The sequence below is a fragment of the Mastigoproctus giganteus genome, chromosome 4 (assembly GCF_048544385.1).
Source record: "Mastigoproctus giganteus isolate SK-2022 chromosome 4, ASM4854438v1, whole genome shotgun sequence".
In the NCBI taxonomy this organism is placed as follows: domain Eukaryota; kingdom Metazoa; phylum Arthropoda; class Arachnida; order Uropygi; family Thelyphonidae; genus Mastigoproctus; species Mastigoproctus giganteus.
The window spans coordinates 42,515,630-42,535,761 of record NC_143578.1 but is presented as its reverse complement, the minus strand read 5'-3'; the positions used below and the strand labels follow the sequence as shown (position 1 = coordinate 42,535,761).

The following is a 20,132-nucleotide window of genomic DNA, read 5'->3' as shown; positions in this document are numbered from 1 at the left end:
ACCCACAGCAGCTGAAGTGGAAACAGACGAGGTCATGATATCCAGAATAGAGGACAAGTGGCAAAAGGCTCTAACAGAATTCAAAGGAATGGACCCCACAAAGACTCACACGATACCGAAACAGAGGCTGAATAGAACCTGTAGAGAGTCACAGATCTCCTCAATCGGCGTGGTAAAGAGATCAAAGCCATGGCAGAGAGAGAGGCCTACAAATACTTGAGGATGATGCAGGCTCAGCAGTTACAGAACAAGGAAATTAAGGCCTGCCTGACCAAAAAATACCATCAGAGACTCAGAAGCCTGCTGAAAGCAAAGCTGAATGGAGGGAACACAGTTAAAGTCATAAACACCTATGCAGACCCAGAGCTAACATACTCCTTCAGGGTCATAGATTGGACTAACACCGAGCTAGAGGATATCATGAGAAAGACAAGGACAATGATGATCAAGAGCTGCCAACAACACCCAAAATCTGCCGTGGAGAGACTGACAACTGCCTGGGAAGGAGGAAGGGGCCTGATAGACCTCATTGAGCAACAGAAGATAGTGATAGTTAACCTGAAGGATTACTTCCAGAAACACACAGCAGCACTCCACCAGGCCATAAGGAAGACAGACAAGCAGTACACCCACTCAACCTAAGTGAGGAGTCTCCCCCCTGCAACCAGGATGTACAAACGAAGCTAGAAAGATGAGCAGAGAAGACACTCCATGGCAGACACTACAATGATCTCCATCAAGATCACATAGATAAAATTGCTTCCAATGCATGCCTCACGAGCGGGACACTCTTCCCTGAGACTGAAGGATTCATGCTCGCCATCCAAGATCAGGTAATCAACACCAGGAACTATAGAAAATACATCACCAAGGAGCCCGGAGTGTTCGATGACACATGTCGATGATGCCACCGGCCTCAGAAACAATCCAACACATTACTGCGGGATGCAAGGTGATCACCCAGATTGAATACACTCATAGACATGACCAGGTAGCCAGGATAATACATCAGAAGCTAGCAAGGAAATACCAGTTGGTTGGTTGAAAGAAAAATAAATCAGGAAGTACAAGAACCTAAGACAGGAGATCAAAGAGATGTGGCATATGCAACAAGTAACGATCATCCCAAAAATCGTGTCAACCACAGGTATGATGCTAAAGATCCTACATGCCTAGCAGCAATAGGTCTCCCAATGAACTCCTGAAAGTCACAATCCTGAACACCTGTAAGATAGTCAGAGAGTTCCTCGACCAACAGTAACACCAGACATAACAACAACCACCCTGTGTACTTGGTAGCAATACCCATCACAAGGTGGATCCCCCAATCAGGGAGAAATAATAATATAATAATAATAATAATATAATAAATAATAATAACAATAATAATATAATAAATTTTTAAATTATTATTATTATTATTGGTGAGCAAAGTGAGCAGGGGGCTTCACTCACTCCTCGCTTTGCTCACCAACCCCTGCACATGCTTTTCTACGTAAAATGTAGAGGTATGATGGAGTGAGTCATATCTTTTCTACATAAAAGAGACACCTGTTGAAATGCACAGATCGATATCTAATTAGGAAATGACCTATGTAATTATTTACCTGTGCATTTGTAGTGATGTAATTGACCCGCCCTCTTCTCCCATTGGCTCGAATAAATATCACTAGGAGGAAAACCTTTTTAATGTATAGAGAGATATAAATATAATAAATAATATGTATAATAATAATATATATAATACATGCAACCCCCATATACCACGGTACTTCTACAACAAGGTTTCGTTCTAACACAGTTTGAGAATTGCTGGAAATCTCGCATAACACAGTATTTTTGAACTTTTGTGCTGGGAAAACTCTGTTATTATGTTAGATGTAATTTTCAACGTTTCCATTCCTTTTTATGAATCCCTGCTGTTGACTCACTAGTTGTTATCGCCTTCATGATATTTTTCTAAAGCACACTTCTGGAGGTCACTACCATAAAACAATAAAAACAATTTGCAATTTCCAGTTTACTGGGCTTTTCTGTTAGTGTAATCAATTATAAACGGGTAGTAAACTCGATCTTCAAGCATTTGCTATGGTACCAATAGCAGGAATTCTGTAGGTTTTCACGCTATTACGGTGAAATGTGTTTTCTCCTTGCATGAAATATTCAATCATATAAAAAATATAAAAAATTTTCAGAAACTCATTACTCCGTATCGTGTTTGTTGCAACTTGTGCGTGCCGTGTTCTTTGTTATTAATTGCTTATTATTTTTACTGTTTTCAATTTTACAAGCAAAAAAAAAAAGAAAAGAAAATACAAAAAGTCAGTGAACCAAAATATCAATTAGTATGTACATATTACAGTACGTATTAATTAAGCTATGCATGTAAGCGTAAATTTATTTTTATTTTGCTAAATGGAAAATATTCTTCCGATTTTCAAGTATCATTTAAAGTGGGAGTCGACTGTATTTTGCTGGGAGATCCCTGGGTTCTGTGCTATTGAACCTGTGCTTGTTTGAGACCATAAAAATAATTGTGACTTCTTCAAAGAGTGCAGTTCGTGACTTTTAAAGAGAGCAGAAGGTACACGAAATCTAGATGCTGCAGAAGAGATTGTGCTTAGCATCGATGAAGAGGAAGAAAATTAAATGAACGTACATTATCTGACATATATGTATCACAGTTTGTAAGGTACGACGTTTGTTCAGTTATTACTATTTAAGTTACTACTATTATAAAAACAAAGTTAAAATATTAAGTTATTAGTACTATAAAAATTAAGTTTCCGATAGTTATAAAAAAAAAGACGTATTTTTGTTAGCTTTTGGAACACAACCACACTGGTACTGGTTCTTAGTCCCGTATAACACAGTTTTGCATTACACAAGATTTTGTAGGAATCACACTACCAGGTTATACAAGGGTTACCTGTATATATACTGTATAATAATAATATTATATTATATATATATTTTTTACTCTTTATATAATGTTTACTTTATATTATTTTATATTTTTACTTTTTATATTATTTCTCCCTGATTGGGGATTCCCCCTCGTAATGGGTATTGTTTGTTGTTTGTTATTTGGTTTTTAGGAGCATTAGCAACTAAGGCCATATTGCTCCGGGGATATGCAGTGGTCATTCCCTAACCTTTCCGCATCCTCTGTATTTGGTGGTCATGGGCTCGAACTCCGGTCTAATCAAGAAGCGTGTGATATGCAATTCTGCTCCTGCCCACCTGGATACGGAGGCATCGTAACGGGTATTACTACCAAGTACACAGGGCGGGAATAATAATAATAATAATAATATATTTTGATTTATTTTAATAAATCTCTTAGTCTTGTCAGTGTTTGTAGCAATTTTGCATTACATGATTGGCAACAATCCCAGAATAATATACCATTTGGGTGGTAGACTCAAGGTAGTGGAAAATGAAAGGGAGCTAATGGTAATTGTTCAGTCCAACACGGAGTCCTCTGAGCAGTACAAACAGGCTGCTAAGGCAGCTTGTGGGGTTCTGTTAATGATATACAGAAAATTTTTCCAGCAGGAACAAAGAGGTCATTATCCTTGTGGAATCCATTATGAGAAAAAAGGGGCCCCATGAGGTATTAGTTAGGTGTTACTAATGCCAAGCCAACTCATTGTATAAGAGCAGAGTAGGACAGAAACTAGAGAGAAATGAAATTAGCAGCCAATTATCCATATAATGTGCCTTTACTAAATAATAACTAATATATTCAACATTACAAATTATTTTTCCAACTTGATATATAACAGAAATATTATATGCAAAAATATAAGCCACTATGTAATAAAATGTTCTTATGAGGAATGCCAATTTTTGATCTTATTGCACAGATCATTATGAATTAAACTAGTGTCACATCAGTTACTTAAGTTTAAGTTCTAATATTTTAGTGATGTAAGATAGCTATTATACATTACCTCAAAATGTTCCTCTAAGATATTGAAATAACTCTGCAGCGGAATTATAGACAAATAAGAACATTTTAACTCTTCAGCACTGCTTTCTCTTTTAAAGTATTTCTGTAACCGTCGTATTAATTCTGAAGTTAGCAACCATAAGGCAGGAAAGGAATCACTCTGTATCCTGTATCTTTCTAAACAAAAGTTTGGAGGCAGTGAAAAAGATTTACTTGTGGAAGTATTTCAAAATTCATAAAATAATTTCATTCAGAAAATTAATTTCATGTCATATAGCTGCTGAAGTATGAACAGGAGATGGACAAAATAATGGAAACCTGTGATAAGAGTTACAGGTATGCACCAATATGATTTTGGGTTCATCCTTTGCTTTTAAAACAGCATGTATTCTATATGAAATAGATTTAAATAAATCTTGAACTGTCTTAGGGGGAATATTAGACCATTCTTCAGGGAGGAACATTTCAAGCTCGAGTGATGCAGGTGGAGGAAATCTGCTTTTTACTCTCCTCTTCAAATATGCACATAGTGGCTCAATGACATTTAAGACTAGTTATTGTGCAGACCATGGGAGATGTTTAGTCTTAGTTTCATGCTCCTCAAACTAAGACTTGACACATCTGGCTGTGTTTACTGGAGCATTATCATTTTGCACCATGTGATGAACCTAGTCAATCAGAACATCAGGGTAATCACTGGCAGTAATTTGCTCATTCAGGGTGATAGGAGGACTTAAAGAATGCCAAGATCACTTCCCAAATCACTGCTGACCCTCCTCCATGTTTGACAGTAGGCACAAGGATGATGCAATTTGACCTTTTTGGAATTCAAAAAGGTCAGTCATTTTCTTCATGTTCCTTGTTATATCACCTCTAAATAAATATCAGCTTTTATCATCTTTCCTTCACAGTACTACCTCCAAGAAACAAAAAATATCACCACTGCGTGTTCATAAATCCTTCATACAGCATTGCAAAAACTACTTTCATATCAGTTGTTTCCATTATTTTTTCCACCCTCTAATTCCTAAGCAATAAATAACAATAAAAATAAAGCAATAAATAAAAATAGTCTGAGAACGAGAGTAGCCTTGTGCAAGCGAAGTTTTTACTGCTCCTAGAATAGAGAAGTTTTTTCTGTTTTATTAGCTTAAATTGGCATATTAACTTATTTTCTAGAGTAGCTTCATATTACTAGTTACGATACTTAGTTTAAAGTTTAACTTAGACAGAGATTTTGTAGGTATTACTTAGTATCGGTAAGGGTATCAAATCCACGTGTTACAAGTTGCAGCTCCACTGAACAAGAAATTTTTAGCCATATTTAGCCACTTTATTGACCAATTGTTATATTAAATTATTTTCTATAAGTAGCTTATAGACCTAGTCAGGCAACTCCGTAGCCAGGTGGGAAGGAGCAGCAGTGCATAGCACACGCTTCTTGATTAGACCGGAGTTCGAGCCCGTCACCACCAAATATGGAGGATGCGGAAAGGTCAGGGAATGACCAGCGCATATCCCGGAGCAATATGGCCTTAGTTGCTAACGCTCCTAAAAACCAAACAACACAACACACACAACAGACCTAGTCAGGATCCTTAGTTTATTCTGAATTGACACAGCGAGATTTGGAAGTAAATTAAAACTTAAGTGTCCATAGATTTACCGTTCGTAATTTGCTGCCATTGTTATATGATACAACATTATATCCCGAACTAGATAGTGTTAGTATAGTATAGTATATAATATTGTCAATTAATCAGTAAAATCTATTAATCTTGTTAAACTTCATTGTCAATTAAATTGTACTTTTAACTAAATACATATAACGACTTAGATTACAAACGTAACATAATTAATTAATACATAACTTGATACAGAAGTTATATAAACGGAACTCGTAGATAATACTCGATACTGAAAAATATATATAGCATTATAACTGTGTTGGGATACAATTTTAGGGTTATAATTTTGTACTGAAATTGAAATTTTATTGAAATTAAATCGAAATCATGACTCAGACCAGAGCAGCAAAGCAAAAGGCTCAAGCTAATGGGAGTGCTGTGGCTCAAGGGAGAACTGAGGGGGGCAGTTACCCTCTGAATCACAGCCTTTTAAAATGCACTGCTTGCTTGATGTTTGTGGAGCAATCGGGTATGGGACATGATATTGCCATGGGGGATGTCTTTGTGTGTACGCGCGATGTAAGGAGTGTAAGTAAATCAGGCAACAACTCAGCGTTGCTATGAGCCTATATGAGAGCTTGAAGGACAGGGTGGATACCCTCGAAGGATCTAAATTGAGGAGCCCATCAAGCTCTCAGCTGCCCACATCAATGCCAGAGCTTGTACTTGGTCATCACGCAACACAGTAGCAAACCCAAGGCAGAATGTGCTGGTCCCACAGTAACTTGTAATTGTTGGTGACTCTATTGTCAGGGAAACAGGGAACATGCTTTGTAAAAAGGATAGGTGGAACAAGACCAGGGTATGTCTGCAAGGGGAAAAGGTTGATAACGTTGTAGAACAGATATCATCTTTTAAGAGCACAAAAGGCGATATACTTGTACACGTTAGCACTAATGATATTAAGAGTAGGAGACAAGCAGATGTACTTAACAAGTACAGGTCACTGTTGAAAAAAAGCCATGAATTAGGGATGAATTTGAAAGTGTCTGCAATTCTGCCCAGACACGATAGGAGAGAGTATATGATGAGAGCCTTGTCGATCAATTCGGCCCTGGAAAGATTATGCAAGGCTCAAGGGGTAGAATTTTTTTCGCTTGGTCTGTATTTGTTAACAGGGGAGACTGCTTCTACAGGGATGGGATACACTTAAATTGAAAGGGTGCAAGAATATTTGCTAAAGTTATCGAGGCAATGTTAGGTGTGTCGGAAAACGGCTAGCTTGGAGGGATACAAGGATTAATAGATTAACACTAGCCACTGGCAGAGGTGAAAGTGATTCTTGCACTGCTTCTATTGGAATGAGCAGCAGCCTGGAAAACAAGATGCAGGATATTTCAGAGACTGCTGGGAGTCATTGCGGTACAAATAAACACTTGGGTTGTGTTAGGGTAGCTAAGAATAGGAACAGGTGCATGTATACTTGCATGTACAACAATGTTGGAGTTTGGTAAATAAATTCGATGAATTTCAGGTATTGCTCAAAACATCAAAGAAAGATATTGTTGGGATATCAGAGACGTGATGTCACACAGATATAAGGAATGCAGAACTGGAATTTAGGGAGTTTAATGTGTACAGAAAGGATAGACAGGATAGGAAGGGAGTAGGGGTTATGCTATTAGTCAAGAAACACATAAAATCCAAGGAAGTGCAGTCACTCAACATCAGTGAACAGTGCAGTGTCGAGTCAGTTAAGTGTGACATAAGCACTGGGAGATCAAAATTGAGAGTAGGAGTGTGCTATAGTCATAATTACTTTGATGAGTATAATAAGAAACTGTACAGGGAAATAGAGTGGGCCAGTAAATCAGAGAGTCTTATAATGGGGGATTTTAATTTCTCAGATATTGACTGGGATTTGTGGGTTGGCAAATGCAACATTAGCAAGGCTTTTGTGGATTTATTGGATGATTGTTTTCTACATCAGCATGTTCGGGAGGCAACTAGAGGGAGTAATACTCTTGATCTGATTATCAGTAGTGATTCTTCATGCATTAAGAATCTGCAGATAAAGGAACCACTAGGTGGCGGTGATCACAGTGTGCTGAAGTGGGATTTACTCCAAGAGGTAACTACCATCAGGGATATAGGGAAGGGTTTTTGCTTTCGTAAAGGAGACTACGATGGGCTGAGACAGTATTTAAATTCTATACAGTGAGACTTGTTATTGTTGTTATTTGGTTTTTAGGAGCATTAACAACTAAGGCCATATTGCTCCGGGGATATACGGTGGTCATTCCCTGACCTTTCTGCATCCTCTGTATTTGGTGGTCACAGGCTCGAACCCCGGTCTAATCAACAAGCGTTTGCTACGCGCTGCTGCTCCTGCCCACCTGGCTACGGAGGCGCCACAGTGGGACCAACTGATGATGTTACCAACGGCAAATTCAAAATGGGAAGCATTCAAAGAACTTATCTTGGAAGCTACTAGGCTTTACATACCAACTAAGAAATACTGTTCAAGGTTTAGGCCAAAATGGATGTCAGATGAACTAATGAGATATATGGCAGAGAAGAAAAACGCATGGCATACATATAAATTAATGGGTGACATGGAAGCCTATGACAGATGTTATTTGGTTTTTAGGCACATTAGCAACTAAGGCCATATTGCTCCGGGAATCTGCGGTGGTCATTCCCTGACCTTTCCGCATCCTCCGTATTTGGTGGTGATGGGCTCGAACCCCGGTCTAATCAAGAAGCGTGTGCTACGCACTGCTGCTCCTTCCCACCTGGCTACGGAGGCACCGCTATGATAGATATAAGCTGGTCTGTAGCCAAGTCACAAAGGAGATTAGGCAGGCAAAGGCAGATTATGAGAAATCCTTGGCAAAGGATGCAAAGAAAAACGGAAAAGAGTTCTTTACCTATGTAAACTCTAGAAGGAAAAGGATGAATCAGATTGGTCCACTGGATATTGATGGTTCAACAGTTGAGGATCCTGCTCAGGTGGCTAAAAAACTAAATGAGTATTTTGCATCTACATTGATACACGAGTTATTCAGGAAGAGGAATGCCAGAGATGAAGTAAATTCTGGCAGTGAGCTAGATGAGTTTGTAATAACTGAAAGGAAAGTGGAGAAGAAATTGTTGAGGATAAACATTAAAAAGGCACCTGGGGTGGATGGGATCTATCCAGTTATATTAAAGGAGCAAAGGAAGTAAGCAAACCCTTAGCCATAATTATGAGAGCTTCTTTGGACTCAGGGGAGGTACCCATAGACTGGAGATGTGCAAATGTGACCCCAATTCACAAAGGAGGATCAAAGGCTGACACAAGTAATTATAGACCTGTGAGTTTAACTTGTGTTCTAGGAAAATTAATGGTGGCACTGGTTAAAAAAGCATTGCAGGATCATCTAGACAAGACTTCAGTTATAGCTCACACACAGCATGGTTTTGTTAAGGGAAAGTCTTGCCTGACCAATTTGATTGGATACTATAATGCAGTCACAAAAGAACTGGATGCAGGGAATAACTTTGATATTATATATTTGGATCTTAGAAAGGCTTTTGATACTGTTGCACATGGAAGACTGCTGCACAAATTGGAGCAGTGTGGCACTGGAGGCAAATTGCTGCTATGGATAAAGGGATGGTTGAGTCGGAGAAGACAGAGAGTGGTAATCAATGGACACTGCTCATCGTGGACTAATGTTATTAGTGGAGTCCCTCAGGGTTCAGTGTTGGGTCCATTGTTGTTTTCTGTATTTATAAATGATATCAAGCTTAATGTTCAAGTTTGCAGACGATACAAAGGTTGGCAGGGTTGTTAAGGACACTACTGATGCTATGGGATACACTTAAATAGAAAGGGTGCAAGAATATTTGCTGATGCTATCGAGGCAGTGTTTGGTGGGTCGGAAAACTGCTAGCTTGGGGGGAGACAAAGACCAATAGATTGACAGTAGCCACTGGCAGAGGTGAAAGAGATTCTTGCACTGCTTCTATTAGAATGAGCAGAAGCCTGAAAAACAAGATGCATGGTATTTCAGAGACTGCTGGGAGCCATTGCGGTACAAGTAAACACATGGGTTGTGTTAGGGTAGCTAAGAATAGAAACAGGTGCAGGTATACTTGCATGTACACCAATGCTAGGAGTTTAGTAAATAAATTTGATGAATTTGAGGTATTGCTCAAAACATCGAAGGCAGATATTGTTGGGATATCAGAGACGTGGTGTCACACAGATATAAGGGATGCAGAACTGCAATTTGGGGAGTACAACGTCTACAGAAAGGATAGACAGGATAGGAAGGGGGGAGGGGTTATGCTATTAGTTAAGAAACACATAAAAACCAAGGAAGTGAAGCCAGTCGACATTGCTGGACAGTGCAGTGTGGAGTCAGTTTGGTGTGACATAAACATTGGGAGATCAAAATTGAGAGTAGGAGTGTGCTATAGGCCTAATGACTCTGATGAGTATAATAAGGAACTGTACAGGGAAATAGAGTGGGCCAGTAAATCAGAGTGTCTTATAATGGGAGATTTTAATTTCCCAGATATTGACTGGAATTTGGGGGCTGGTTACTCACACACTAGCAGGGCTTTTGTGGATTTATTGGATGATTGTTTTCTACATCAGCATGTTCGGGAGGCAACTAGAGGGAGTAATACTCTTGATTTGATTATCAGCAGTGATTCTTCATGCATTAAGAATCTGCAGATAAATGAACCACTAGGTGGCAGTGATCACAGTGTGCTGAAGTGGGATTTACTCAAAGAGGTAACTACCATTAGGGGTAAAGGGAAGGGTTATTGCTTCCGTAAAGGCGACTACGATGGACTGAGACAGTATTTAAATTCTATACAGTGGGACCAACTGATGATGTTACCAACAGCAAATTCAAAATGGGAAGCATTCAAAGAACTTATCTTGGAAGCTACTAGGCTTTACATACCAACTAAGAAATATTGTTCAAGGTTTAACCCAAAATGGATGTCAGATGAACTAATGAGGCATATGGCAGAGAAGAAAAATGCATGGGATACATACAAATTAACACATGACACAGACGCCTATGATAGATACAAGTTGATATGCAACCAAGTTACAAAGGAGGTTAGGCAGGCGAAGGCAGATTATGAGAAATCCTTGGCAAGGGATGCAAAGAAAAACAGCAAAGAGTTCTTTACTTATGTAAACTCTAGAAGGAAGGGGATGAATCAGATTGGTCCACTTGATATTGACGGGTCAAGTGTTGATGATCCTGCTCAGGTAGCTAACAAACTAAATGAATATTTTGCATCGACATTCACACATGAGGAGTTATTCAGCGAGGGGAATGCCAGAGGTGTATTCAACTCTAGCAGTAAGCTACAGAATCTTGAAATAACTGGGAGTAAAGTGGAGGAGAAACTGTTGAAGATAAACACAAGAAAGGCACCCGGGGTGGATGGGATCTATCCAGTTATATTAAAGGAGGCAGCAAAGGAAGTAAGCAAACCCTTAGCCATAATTATGAGAGCTTCCTTGGACTCAGGGGAGGTACCCATAGACTGGAAATGTGCAAATGTGACCCCAATTCACAAAGGAGGATCAAAGGCTGACACAAGTAATTATAGACCTATGAGCTTAACTTCTGTTCCAGGAAAAGTAATGGAGGCACTGGTTAAAGAAGCACTGCAGGATCATTTAGACAAGACTTCGGTTATAGCTCAGACACAGCATGGTTTTGTTAAGGGGAAGTCTTGCCTGACCAACTTGATTGGATACTATGATGCAGTCACAAAAGAACTGGATGCAGGGAATAACTTTGATATTATATACTTGGATCTTAGAAAGGCTTTTGATACTGTTGCACATGGAAGACTGCTACACAAATTGGAGCAGTGTGACATTGGAGGCAAATTGCTGCTATGGATAAAGGGGTGGTTGAGGGGGAGAAGACAGAGAGTGGTAATCAATGGACACTGCTCATCGTGGACTGATGTTATTAGTGGAGTCCCTCAGGGCTCAGTGTTGGGTCCATTATTGTTTTCTGTATTTATAAATGATATTGATGATGGTATATCAAGCTTAATGTCCAAGTTTGCAGACGATACGAAGGTTGGCAGGGTTGTCAAGGACACTACTGACACTATGCTGCTGCAACAGTATCTGGAAAGGTTGAGCAGATGGGCTGAGAGGTGGCAAATGAAGTTTAACATTGACAAATGTAAAGTACTACACATGGGAAACAGCAACCCCAGAGCAACGTATCAACTCTGTGGTACTACACTGACAGTGGTAGAGAATGAAAGGGACTTGGGGGTGGTTGTGCAGGCAGATATGAAGTTCTCTGAGCAGTGTAGACGGGCTGCAAGAGTAGCTCATGGAGTATTGTCAATGATATACAGGAATTTTTCCAGCAGGGATAAGGAGGTGATTATTCCATTGTATAAGGCGATGGTCAGGCCACACCTAGAGTACTGTATACAGGTCTGGAGGCCTCATTTCAAGAAGGATGTAGAGCTGCTGGAACGAGTACAGAGAAGGGCAACAAGATTAGTGAATGGAACAAAGGGGTGCTCTTACGAAGAAAGGCTTAACTTTTGCAAATTACAGTGTCTGGAGACTAGGCACCAGCGAGGTGATCTGATAGAGGTGTATAAAGCCTTGAATGGTTTGAGCATGCTCAATGCTGATGGGATTCTTCCTCTAGCTCAGAAAAATCACCTGAGAGGGCATAAATTCAAATTGAGGAAAGACAGATGTAGGATAGACGTGCGGAAATTTGCCTTTAGCCAGCGGGTGGTTGGTTGGTGGAACAGACTTCCATCCCTTGTGGTGGAGGTTGATAGCCTAAATAAGTTGAAGGCTCAGCTGGACAGGTATTTTGAACGAACAGAGGGGTGAAGTGGAAGTGGGTTTTTTTTTTTTTTTTTTTTTTGGCTGATGCTGCATAAGCTTGCTTTCTTGCATCAAATGCCTCTACTAATGCTAATGCTAATGCTAATGCTTCTGCAACAGGATCTGGAAAGGTTGAGCAGATGGGCTGAGAGGTGGCAAATGAAGTTTAACATTGACAAATGTAAAGTACTACATATGGGAAACAGTAACCCCAGAGCAACGTATCAACTCTGTGGTACTACACTGACAGTGGTAGAGAAAGAAAAGGACCTGGGGGTAATCGTGGAGGCAGATATGAAGTTCTCTGAGCAGTGCAGATGGGCTGCAAGAGTAGCTCATGGTGTCTTGTCAATGATATACAGGAATTTTTCTAGCAGGGATAAGGAGGTGATTATTCCCTTGTATAAGGCAATGGTCAGGCCACACCTCGAGTACTGTATACAGGTCTGGAGGCCTCATTTCAAGAAGGATGTAGAGCTGCTGGAACGAGTACAGAGAAGGGCAACAAGATTAGTGAATGGAACAAAGGGTTGCTCTTACGAAGAAAGGCTTAAGTTTTGCAAATTACAGCATCTGGAGACTAGGCACCGGCGAGGTGATCTGATAGAAGTGTATAAAGCCTTGAATGGTTTGAGCATGCTCAATGCCGATGGGGTTCTTCCTCTTGCTCAGAATAATCACCTGAGAGGGCATAAATTCAAATCGAGGAAAGACAGATGTACGGAAATTTGCCTTTAGCCAGTGGATAGTTGGTTGGTGGAACAGATTTCCATCCCTTGTTGTGGAAGTTGATAGCCTATATAAATTTAAGGCTCAGCTGGACAGGTATTTCGAATGAACGGAGGGGTCAAATGGGAGTGGTTTTTTTTTGGCTGATGCTGCATAAGCTTGCTTTCTTGCATCATATGTCTCTACTAATGCTAATGCTAACAATGGTTATTGTATTCTGACAAAAGATACAGCATACATAAAAGTAGTGCTTTACTTTGTACTATGATTTCTAAAATACATATCAAAACCTTTTACACCAGTGCAAAGAGGAATTCAAGCCATATTAACAGTTCTTTCTGCAAGATGATCAACATCACTGATTATGGTGTACATCAGGTAGTGAACTGGTAATACATAAGGTTCTTTCATGAGGTGTGGAGAACTATTAAAGATATTTTTCTTCTGCTTACAGTCACGTTTTTTTTATATTTTTATAAAATAGCTGCAGTACAATATCCAGAACTGCTTGTGGAAATTTAAAATAACACCTTGGTAGTCCAGGGGCTTATCCCTTTGTAAATCAGTCAGACAAAATCACTTTTGTTGACATCCCTATGAATACTTTATGAATTATTTTTTTAAGGTAAAACTTCTTGGTAAAAGTTAAATGCATTTATGTTTTTGAAACAACAAAAAAATTTGATCAAAAGTATTCTCTAGTAGTACAGTATTCCTTGAGAATCAAAGTACCTAGGGTGGGTTAATAAAATTTTAAAAATAAATGGTGCTACCAAAAACTGTCTACTGCTTTCTGTGATCACAAAATTTCCAGAATTTTCCATTGCCTATTTAAGCGATCATTTCGTGCACTGACAGTTAGTTTTACTGCAGCATTCATACTGTTCGGTTACATCGTAATGCGAGTGAGCTAATATTTGTTTTGCCTTTTCTATTTAACAAAGTCAGTAAGCAAACAGTTTTGTGTTGTGACTCTTATATACACGCGATTCTGATGTGATGTCGCTTTCCAAGCCAACCAGAAAAAGAAAGATTATTGATAAAGTAGATATTACAGATCATGTAAACAATCTAAACATCAAACTACAAGGGAAAGATCAGTTGATAACAGACATGCATGATGCAATGGCTAGTTTTCAAAAAAAGTTGATTTTGTGGCAAAATCAATTAAAAGAGGGTACTCTGACTTACTTTTCTATGTGTAAACAGTTGAAAAATCGGAGGCAAAGTCATACCTTTTCAAAATATTGTGACAGAATAGAAAAGATTAAAGACTAATTTGATAGGCACTTAAAAGATTTCAAGGAGCACCAAGAAGTTTTTCCTCTTTTCACGGGTCCTTTTTCTTTTAATGTCAAGAGTGCTCCCATTTCCAGACAAATGGAACTAACTGATCTGCAGAATGACTCAATTTTAAAAGAGAAATACTGAGAAGTTGGGATCTCAAAAATTTACTCGTATTTAGGGCAAAAAATACCCAGAGATAAGAAAGTTTGCCACACAAATTCTATGTTACTTTGGGAGTACACATAGTTATGTGAACAACTGTTTTCGCATATGAAACCAGCAAAACAGCCCACAGATCAAGGCTAACTGATGCCAATCTTTCTTCCATAATAAAGATGTCTTCTCAATCATAGACTCCAAATCTCGCAAAGGTTGTAAGCAAACGGAGTCAACTGTCTGGCAAAAAAAGCCTAGATTACCTAATTTCATGTATATTCCCTTGTTGATATATTGTATTTGGAATAAACTTGCTTTACATTATTCATTCTGTTGTTTATTCAAACTTTTATTTCCTTTCAATTAGTTATTAATGCATTCTCAGCTGTGAGTATCAATCAACAACAAGCAACAACTGAGCAATTAAAAAGCGTCTTAAGGCTTAGCAATGGCAAGGTTTGTAGGTTGTGTGCGGCCCACGCGAGGTACCCTAATACGAGAAATGGCCCACAGCCCAAATGAGTTTGACATCACTGCTCTAAATGAAAGCATTCACTTCAACACTATCTAATGCACTCTGAGAGGTTCGAAATTCTAACTCCAAATATATCCATTTATTTTCTCCTGGGTGAAAGAGGAAGTCACATTCTTATGCAATCTGGATAGGCCATAAATGTACAGGCAAACTTGCCATATCATATATTAGATAAATAACTCATATAACAATAAGCTTTCATATAATAAGTATATAAATACAGCAAGACCTCATAAATCCGGAAACACTAGGACTTAAGCCCTTGCTGGAATTTTGAAACCTACTACAGTATAGCACTATGGCTAATAAAGTGCACAGATCATCAAATGTTATAGAAAAATTATGCGATATTCTGATGGAGTGGTGAAACAATATTGGCATTATAACAATTAAAGAATATCAAGCACTTTGGGAAATTTATCCACGGTGACCTAAGCAGCAACCATGGTAGAGTTCTCCCAAGAATCAATTAAGTGTGAGAAAAAAATGCCAGAGTAAAATTGTAAATTGTATACAGAAACAGGAAATGCAACCAGGGCTTTCCAAAACAGCACATTTTCTGACATAACTCAAACTCACAATATGATTTTTTGGCTGGATGGTGTGTTGGTAATTAAACTCCAAGATGGGGTGTTTCTCATTGATTGCTTCAAATCACAATTGGCAGCTACTGTCATCCCTACTGTAATAGCAAATAAACTTCAAAAGTGTGCACTTTTTAACTTACGCCAAGAATATGAATTTCAGGGAAACTTTCCAGAGGTGAGCAATATGTTATAATTTCCAAATAAATGCAATTCCAACATAACAAAGTTGCCTGAAGTGAATTTCAACACCACATTGACTCAATTAAAAAAAAATAAATAAAAAGTCTGAATGATGGTATCTGCCAGTTGTGAGTGGCAATGGGAAGTGACAAATGAGACACGTCATGGAGTTTGACTGAAAAATACATGAAATGCTTATTTTTGAATGTCATATTTATGCATTTTTACTGTATGTATATTTTATATAGATATAAAATTTTATATTTTTACCAGTATTTCACAAATCCTGCATCCAGGATTTGTTGATTCTAGTAAACAGGGTAGGTCAATATCACCTAGAAATTTTATCCTGCAATTATACAATACTTTCCACAAAAAAAAATGAAAAAAAATTGTTAAAACCAAATATGGTAACTTACGTGACGTTTTAGAAGCAAGCAGAGTAACATGCTGTCCCCCATAATATTCAAAGCCCATTGCACTACCAGATGTATTCGAAACATCATCAATTAAGTCTGTAAAAATAAGACAAATTATCTTTTAACAGTATAAACCTTTAAGCCTGCAATTAACATACAGTTCAATTTTTATTAACCTACATTAAATTACTGCTTCACTTCAAGGTAACTCAAAATTTAAGAACTGATTAATGAGCAGCAATCAGCTTCTACTATATAAAATTCTTATGCAAAGCAAAAAAATATACAGGGTGTCTCAAAAATATTGGTACAAACATTTAGGGGAGGTAGGTAACATCTAAAGAAATGTGAATCGCATAGGAACCCATAGACGGAAACGTCACCGGAAGTCGGTACATGGCCCTGTTCATCAATTCACGAGAGGGAAAATATCTGGTTTACTCGTTCAAACAGTAGTCGCCGCACAAAGAGCATGCATCGATATACGAACTGTGAGCTGGCAGACATGCACCTAGTGTATGGATTAGCAGAGGGCGATGGACGAGCTGCTCAATGAATTTATGGAAAATGCTTCCCAGACAGACATGTACCGGACCATCGTTTGTTTGCACGTATGCATCAAAATTTGTGCGATTATGGGTCATTTAGAGGTAACAGGAGTAGTGTGGGCAGACCAAGTTCGACGCGAACTCCCGCCATGGTAGAAAGTGTGTTGAATGCCGTCCAGAATAATCCTACTACCAGCACACATGCCATTGCCTCTGCCTTAGGAGTGTCTCGTTGCAGTGTACAGCGTCTGGCACGACAATTCCTTATACCCCTTTCATCTCCAAAGGGTTCAGTTGCTGCTCCCCCAAGATCATCCTGCACGTATGGCTTTTGCGCAGTGGTTTCTCCAAGAAAGTGTTCAAGACTTGAATTTTCCAGCCTATGTTTTGTTCACGGATGAGGCTTATTTCACTCGGGAAGGCTTCAATCAGCACAATGTTCATGTGTGGGCTCACAACAACCCACATGGTGTGCACCCCCATGCGGCACAACATCGCTTCACAATAAATGCGTGGGCAGGTATGGTCAGTGACTGCTTAGTCGGCGCATACCTATTACCATCCCGCATGAACTACGCTAAATATTGGATCTTTCTTGAACAAGTTCTACCAGGGTTACTTGACATTCCAGCAAATGTGAGATGCAACATTTAGTTTCAACATGATGGGATGCCTGCCCATTATGGAAGGTGTGTTCGTGACCATTTGAACAGGCATTTTGGGTGTCGATGGACTGGCCGTGGTGGACCCGTTGCCTGGCCCCCGCGCTCACCTGATTTATCGAGCCTTGATTTCTTTCTGTGGGGGCCCACAAATCTATCGTGTATGAATCGCCTGTGGAGACTAAAATGGATCTCGTGGCGAGACTCGTCTGCGCTGCTGCTATTGTCAAAGAAACTCCAGGTGTGTTCAACCGTGTCCGCCAATCCATGCTGCGTCGGTGTCACGCATGCATCGCGTCTCATGGTGGAACCTTCGAGCATCTGTTGTAACATCATGAAATGCATCCACCTCGTACTCCATTGTTAATATTATGTCAAATAAATGTTTGCCACTAATTACTGTCTTGTGTCATTTCTGCTTCTTGTGCCTCTGCTACTACTTTCCCGTGACGTTTCCGGTTATGGGTTCCTATGCGATTCACATTCCTTTAGATGTTAGCTACCTCCCCTAAACGTTTGTACCATTTTTGAGACACCCTGTATATAAAAAATAATATTATTAACCAATCTACAGAGTTCCAAGTAAGTGAAAAATATTTTAAATAGAATAAAATAAGGCAAACTATGCCAGGAAATTTACTAAATGTAATGGTTTAAATAAGAATCCTCCTATCTGCAAAGAGATTAACTTTTGAATAGCAGTTAAACACAAGACATCTGCACACTCTTACAGACTATTTTGGAAATAATAAAATTAATTAGAAAGAACTCATAATAAAGACTGAAAAGGAGATAATGAAAGCACAATGAAAACTGAAAATTTATTTGTTGTCATTTGGTTGAAATATGATTATGTATTTTGAGTCTTCATAGGATACATGATAAATCAACTGAATCAAATAGCTTAATGCCAGCTATTTTGAGCCTCCAAAGCTCAGTTGGTAATGACTTATATTTACTACTTGGAAGGATTTTGGAGTATGAATGACAATTTAAATTTCGTCTTGGGTTTTAACATGTGCAAGTTAGTTGATTTACAAGGTCAAGATTAGGACTTTTAAGAATTAATAATGGATTCCATTTTCAATATTTTTATATTGGTTATAATTTATAATGTAAACATAAATAATTAAAGATGCAAAAAGTGGAGTTGGTAAATCTAAAAATACTTATTACAAGTGCTGGTGTGATTTTCCTTAGCTATTTTCCACTTGGTATGCAATAATTATGACCATACAGCTATCGAAAATTCTCTCTTTGGGCTGAGATTGAACATACTTAAAACATTTAGTATTAGTATCAGTATTGGGAAATGATGCAAGAAAGCAAGCTTCAGCAAAAAAAAAAAAAAACTCCCACACACATCACCTGTCCATCCCATCCAACAATCTGTCTAGTTTACTCTGAATTTCTACCAACATTTGCAACAGATGGAAGTCTGTTCCAACAATCAACTACCTGCTGACTAAGGCAATCTTCCCACATCCATTCTGCAACCACTTTCCACAATTTTAATTTTTATTCCCTCATGTAGGTAGTCTCAGCAATAGGAAGAATGCCATCAGCCTTGAGCTTACTCAATCCATATAAAGCATTACACACCTCAATCGGATCACCTCACAGGTGCCTGATGATGTAATTATAAATATTACACTATCAAGTTTACTTTATTATATTACACTATACAGTTACATTTGTAATGTTATAAAATAGAGTACTAAAAACACTTCTAATAGTAATTACACTCCTACACCTATGAAACAACAAAAGAGAATGTAAAATAGCAAGATGAAGGAATATGAAATTTTAATGTGATTAACACTGACAATAGTTCAAAGGTTGAATTATAAACAGCAGTGGAAGAAAAGGATCTGGGAGTTATGATACTCCAGATATGAAGCTTTCTGAGCAGTAACACTGTTCAGGGGTTTTCCTAGCTGCCTGTTTATAAACATGGCAGTTTGGATTTTTCTGACTGCCTGTTTGCAACATGGGCTTTACAAACAGGCAGCCAGGAAAGCCCATGGTGTTGTCCTATCAATGATTTATTAAACAATATCCTGTAGAGATAGGGAGGTCATAATCCCACTGTATACGGAAATTGTAAGACTGCATTTGGAATACTGTGTTCAAGCACGGAGGTCTCATCTGAAAAAAGACATTGAGCTTCTTGAAATGGTCCAAAGATGAGGAACTTGCATGGTGAGACTGGCAAAAGGCAACCATATGAGGAAAGACTTTGATTGTGGGCTACAGAGTTTTGCAACCAAGCACCTTGAGAGGAGAACCTGACTGTGATTTATAAGGCTCTGAGAGGGGTTAGTAAAATAAATGAATGCGCAACTTTCACTGTTATAAAGAAGTCCAAAACCAGGGGCCATAAATTCAAATTACAGGAGAAGAGGTTTAGACTAGATTGTAGGAAATTTTCTTTTAGCCAGTGAGTTGTGATTATTGCCTTTACGGGTAGTTAAGGCTGACAGTTTGATGCAATTCAAAGGTCAGCTGGATAGTTACCTACATGAGGGAAGTGCATAATTTGTATTTTCTT

The 20,132-nt window shown here is 38.6% G+C and overlaps 1 protein-coding gene across 1 annotated transcript in view; it reads right to left on the bottom strand.

Annotated features, from left to right (window-relative positions):
- BBS9 (Bardet-Biedl syndrome 9) overlaps positions 1-20,132 on the bottom strand; it is a 176,899-nt gene that overhangs the window by 62,757 nt on the left and 94,010 nt on the right. Inside the window, exons 16-17 of the mRNA XM_090371508.1 lie at positions 16,372-16,467; positions 3,957-4,132 (exon numbers count right to left, since the gene is read on the bottom strand). Of these exons, the coding sequence (XP_090227634.1) occupies positions 3,957-4,132; positions 16,372-16,467 (272 nt within the window). The remainder of the gene's footprint in view (positions 1-3,956; positions 4,133-16,371; positions 16,468-20,132) is intronic.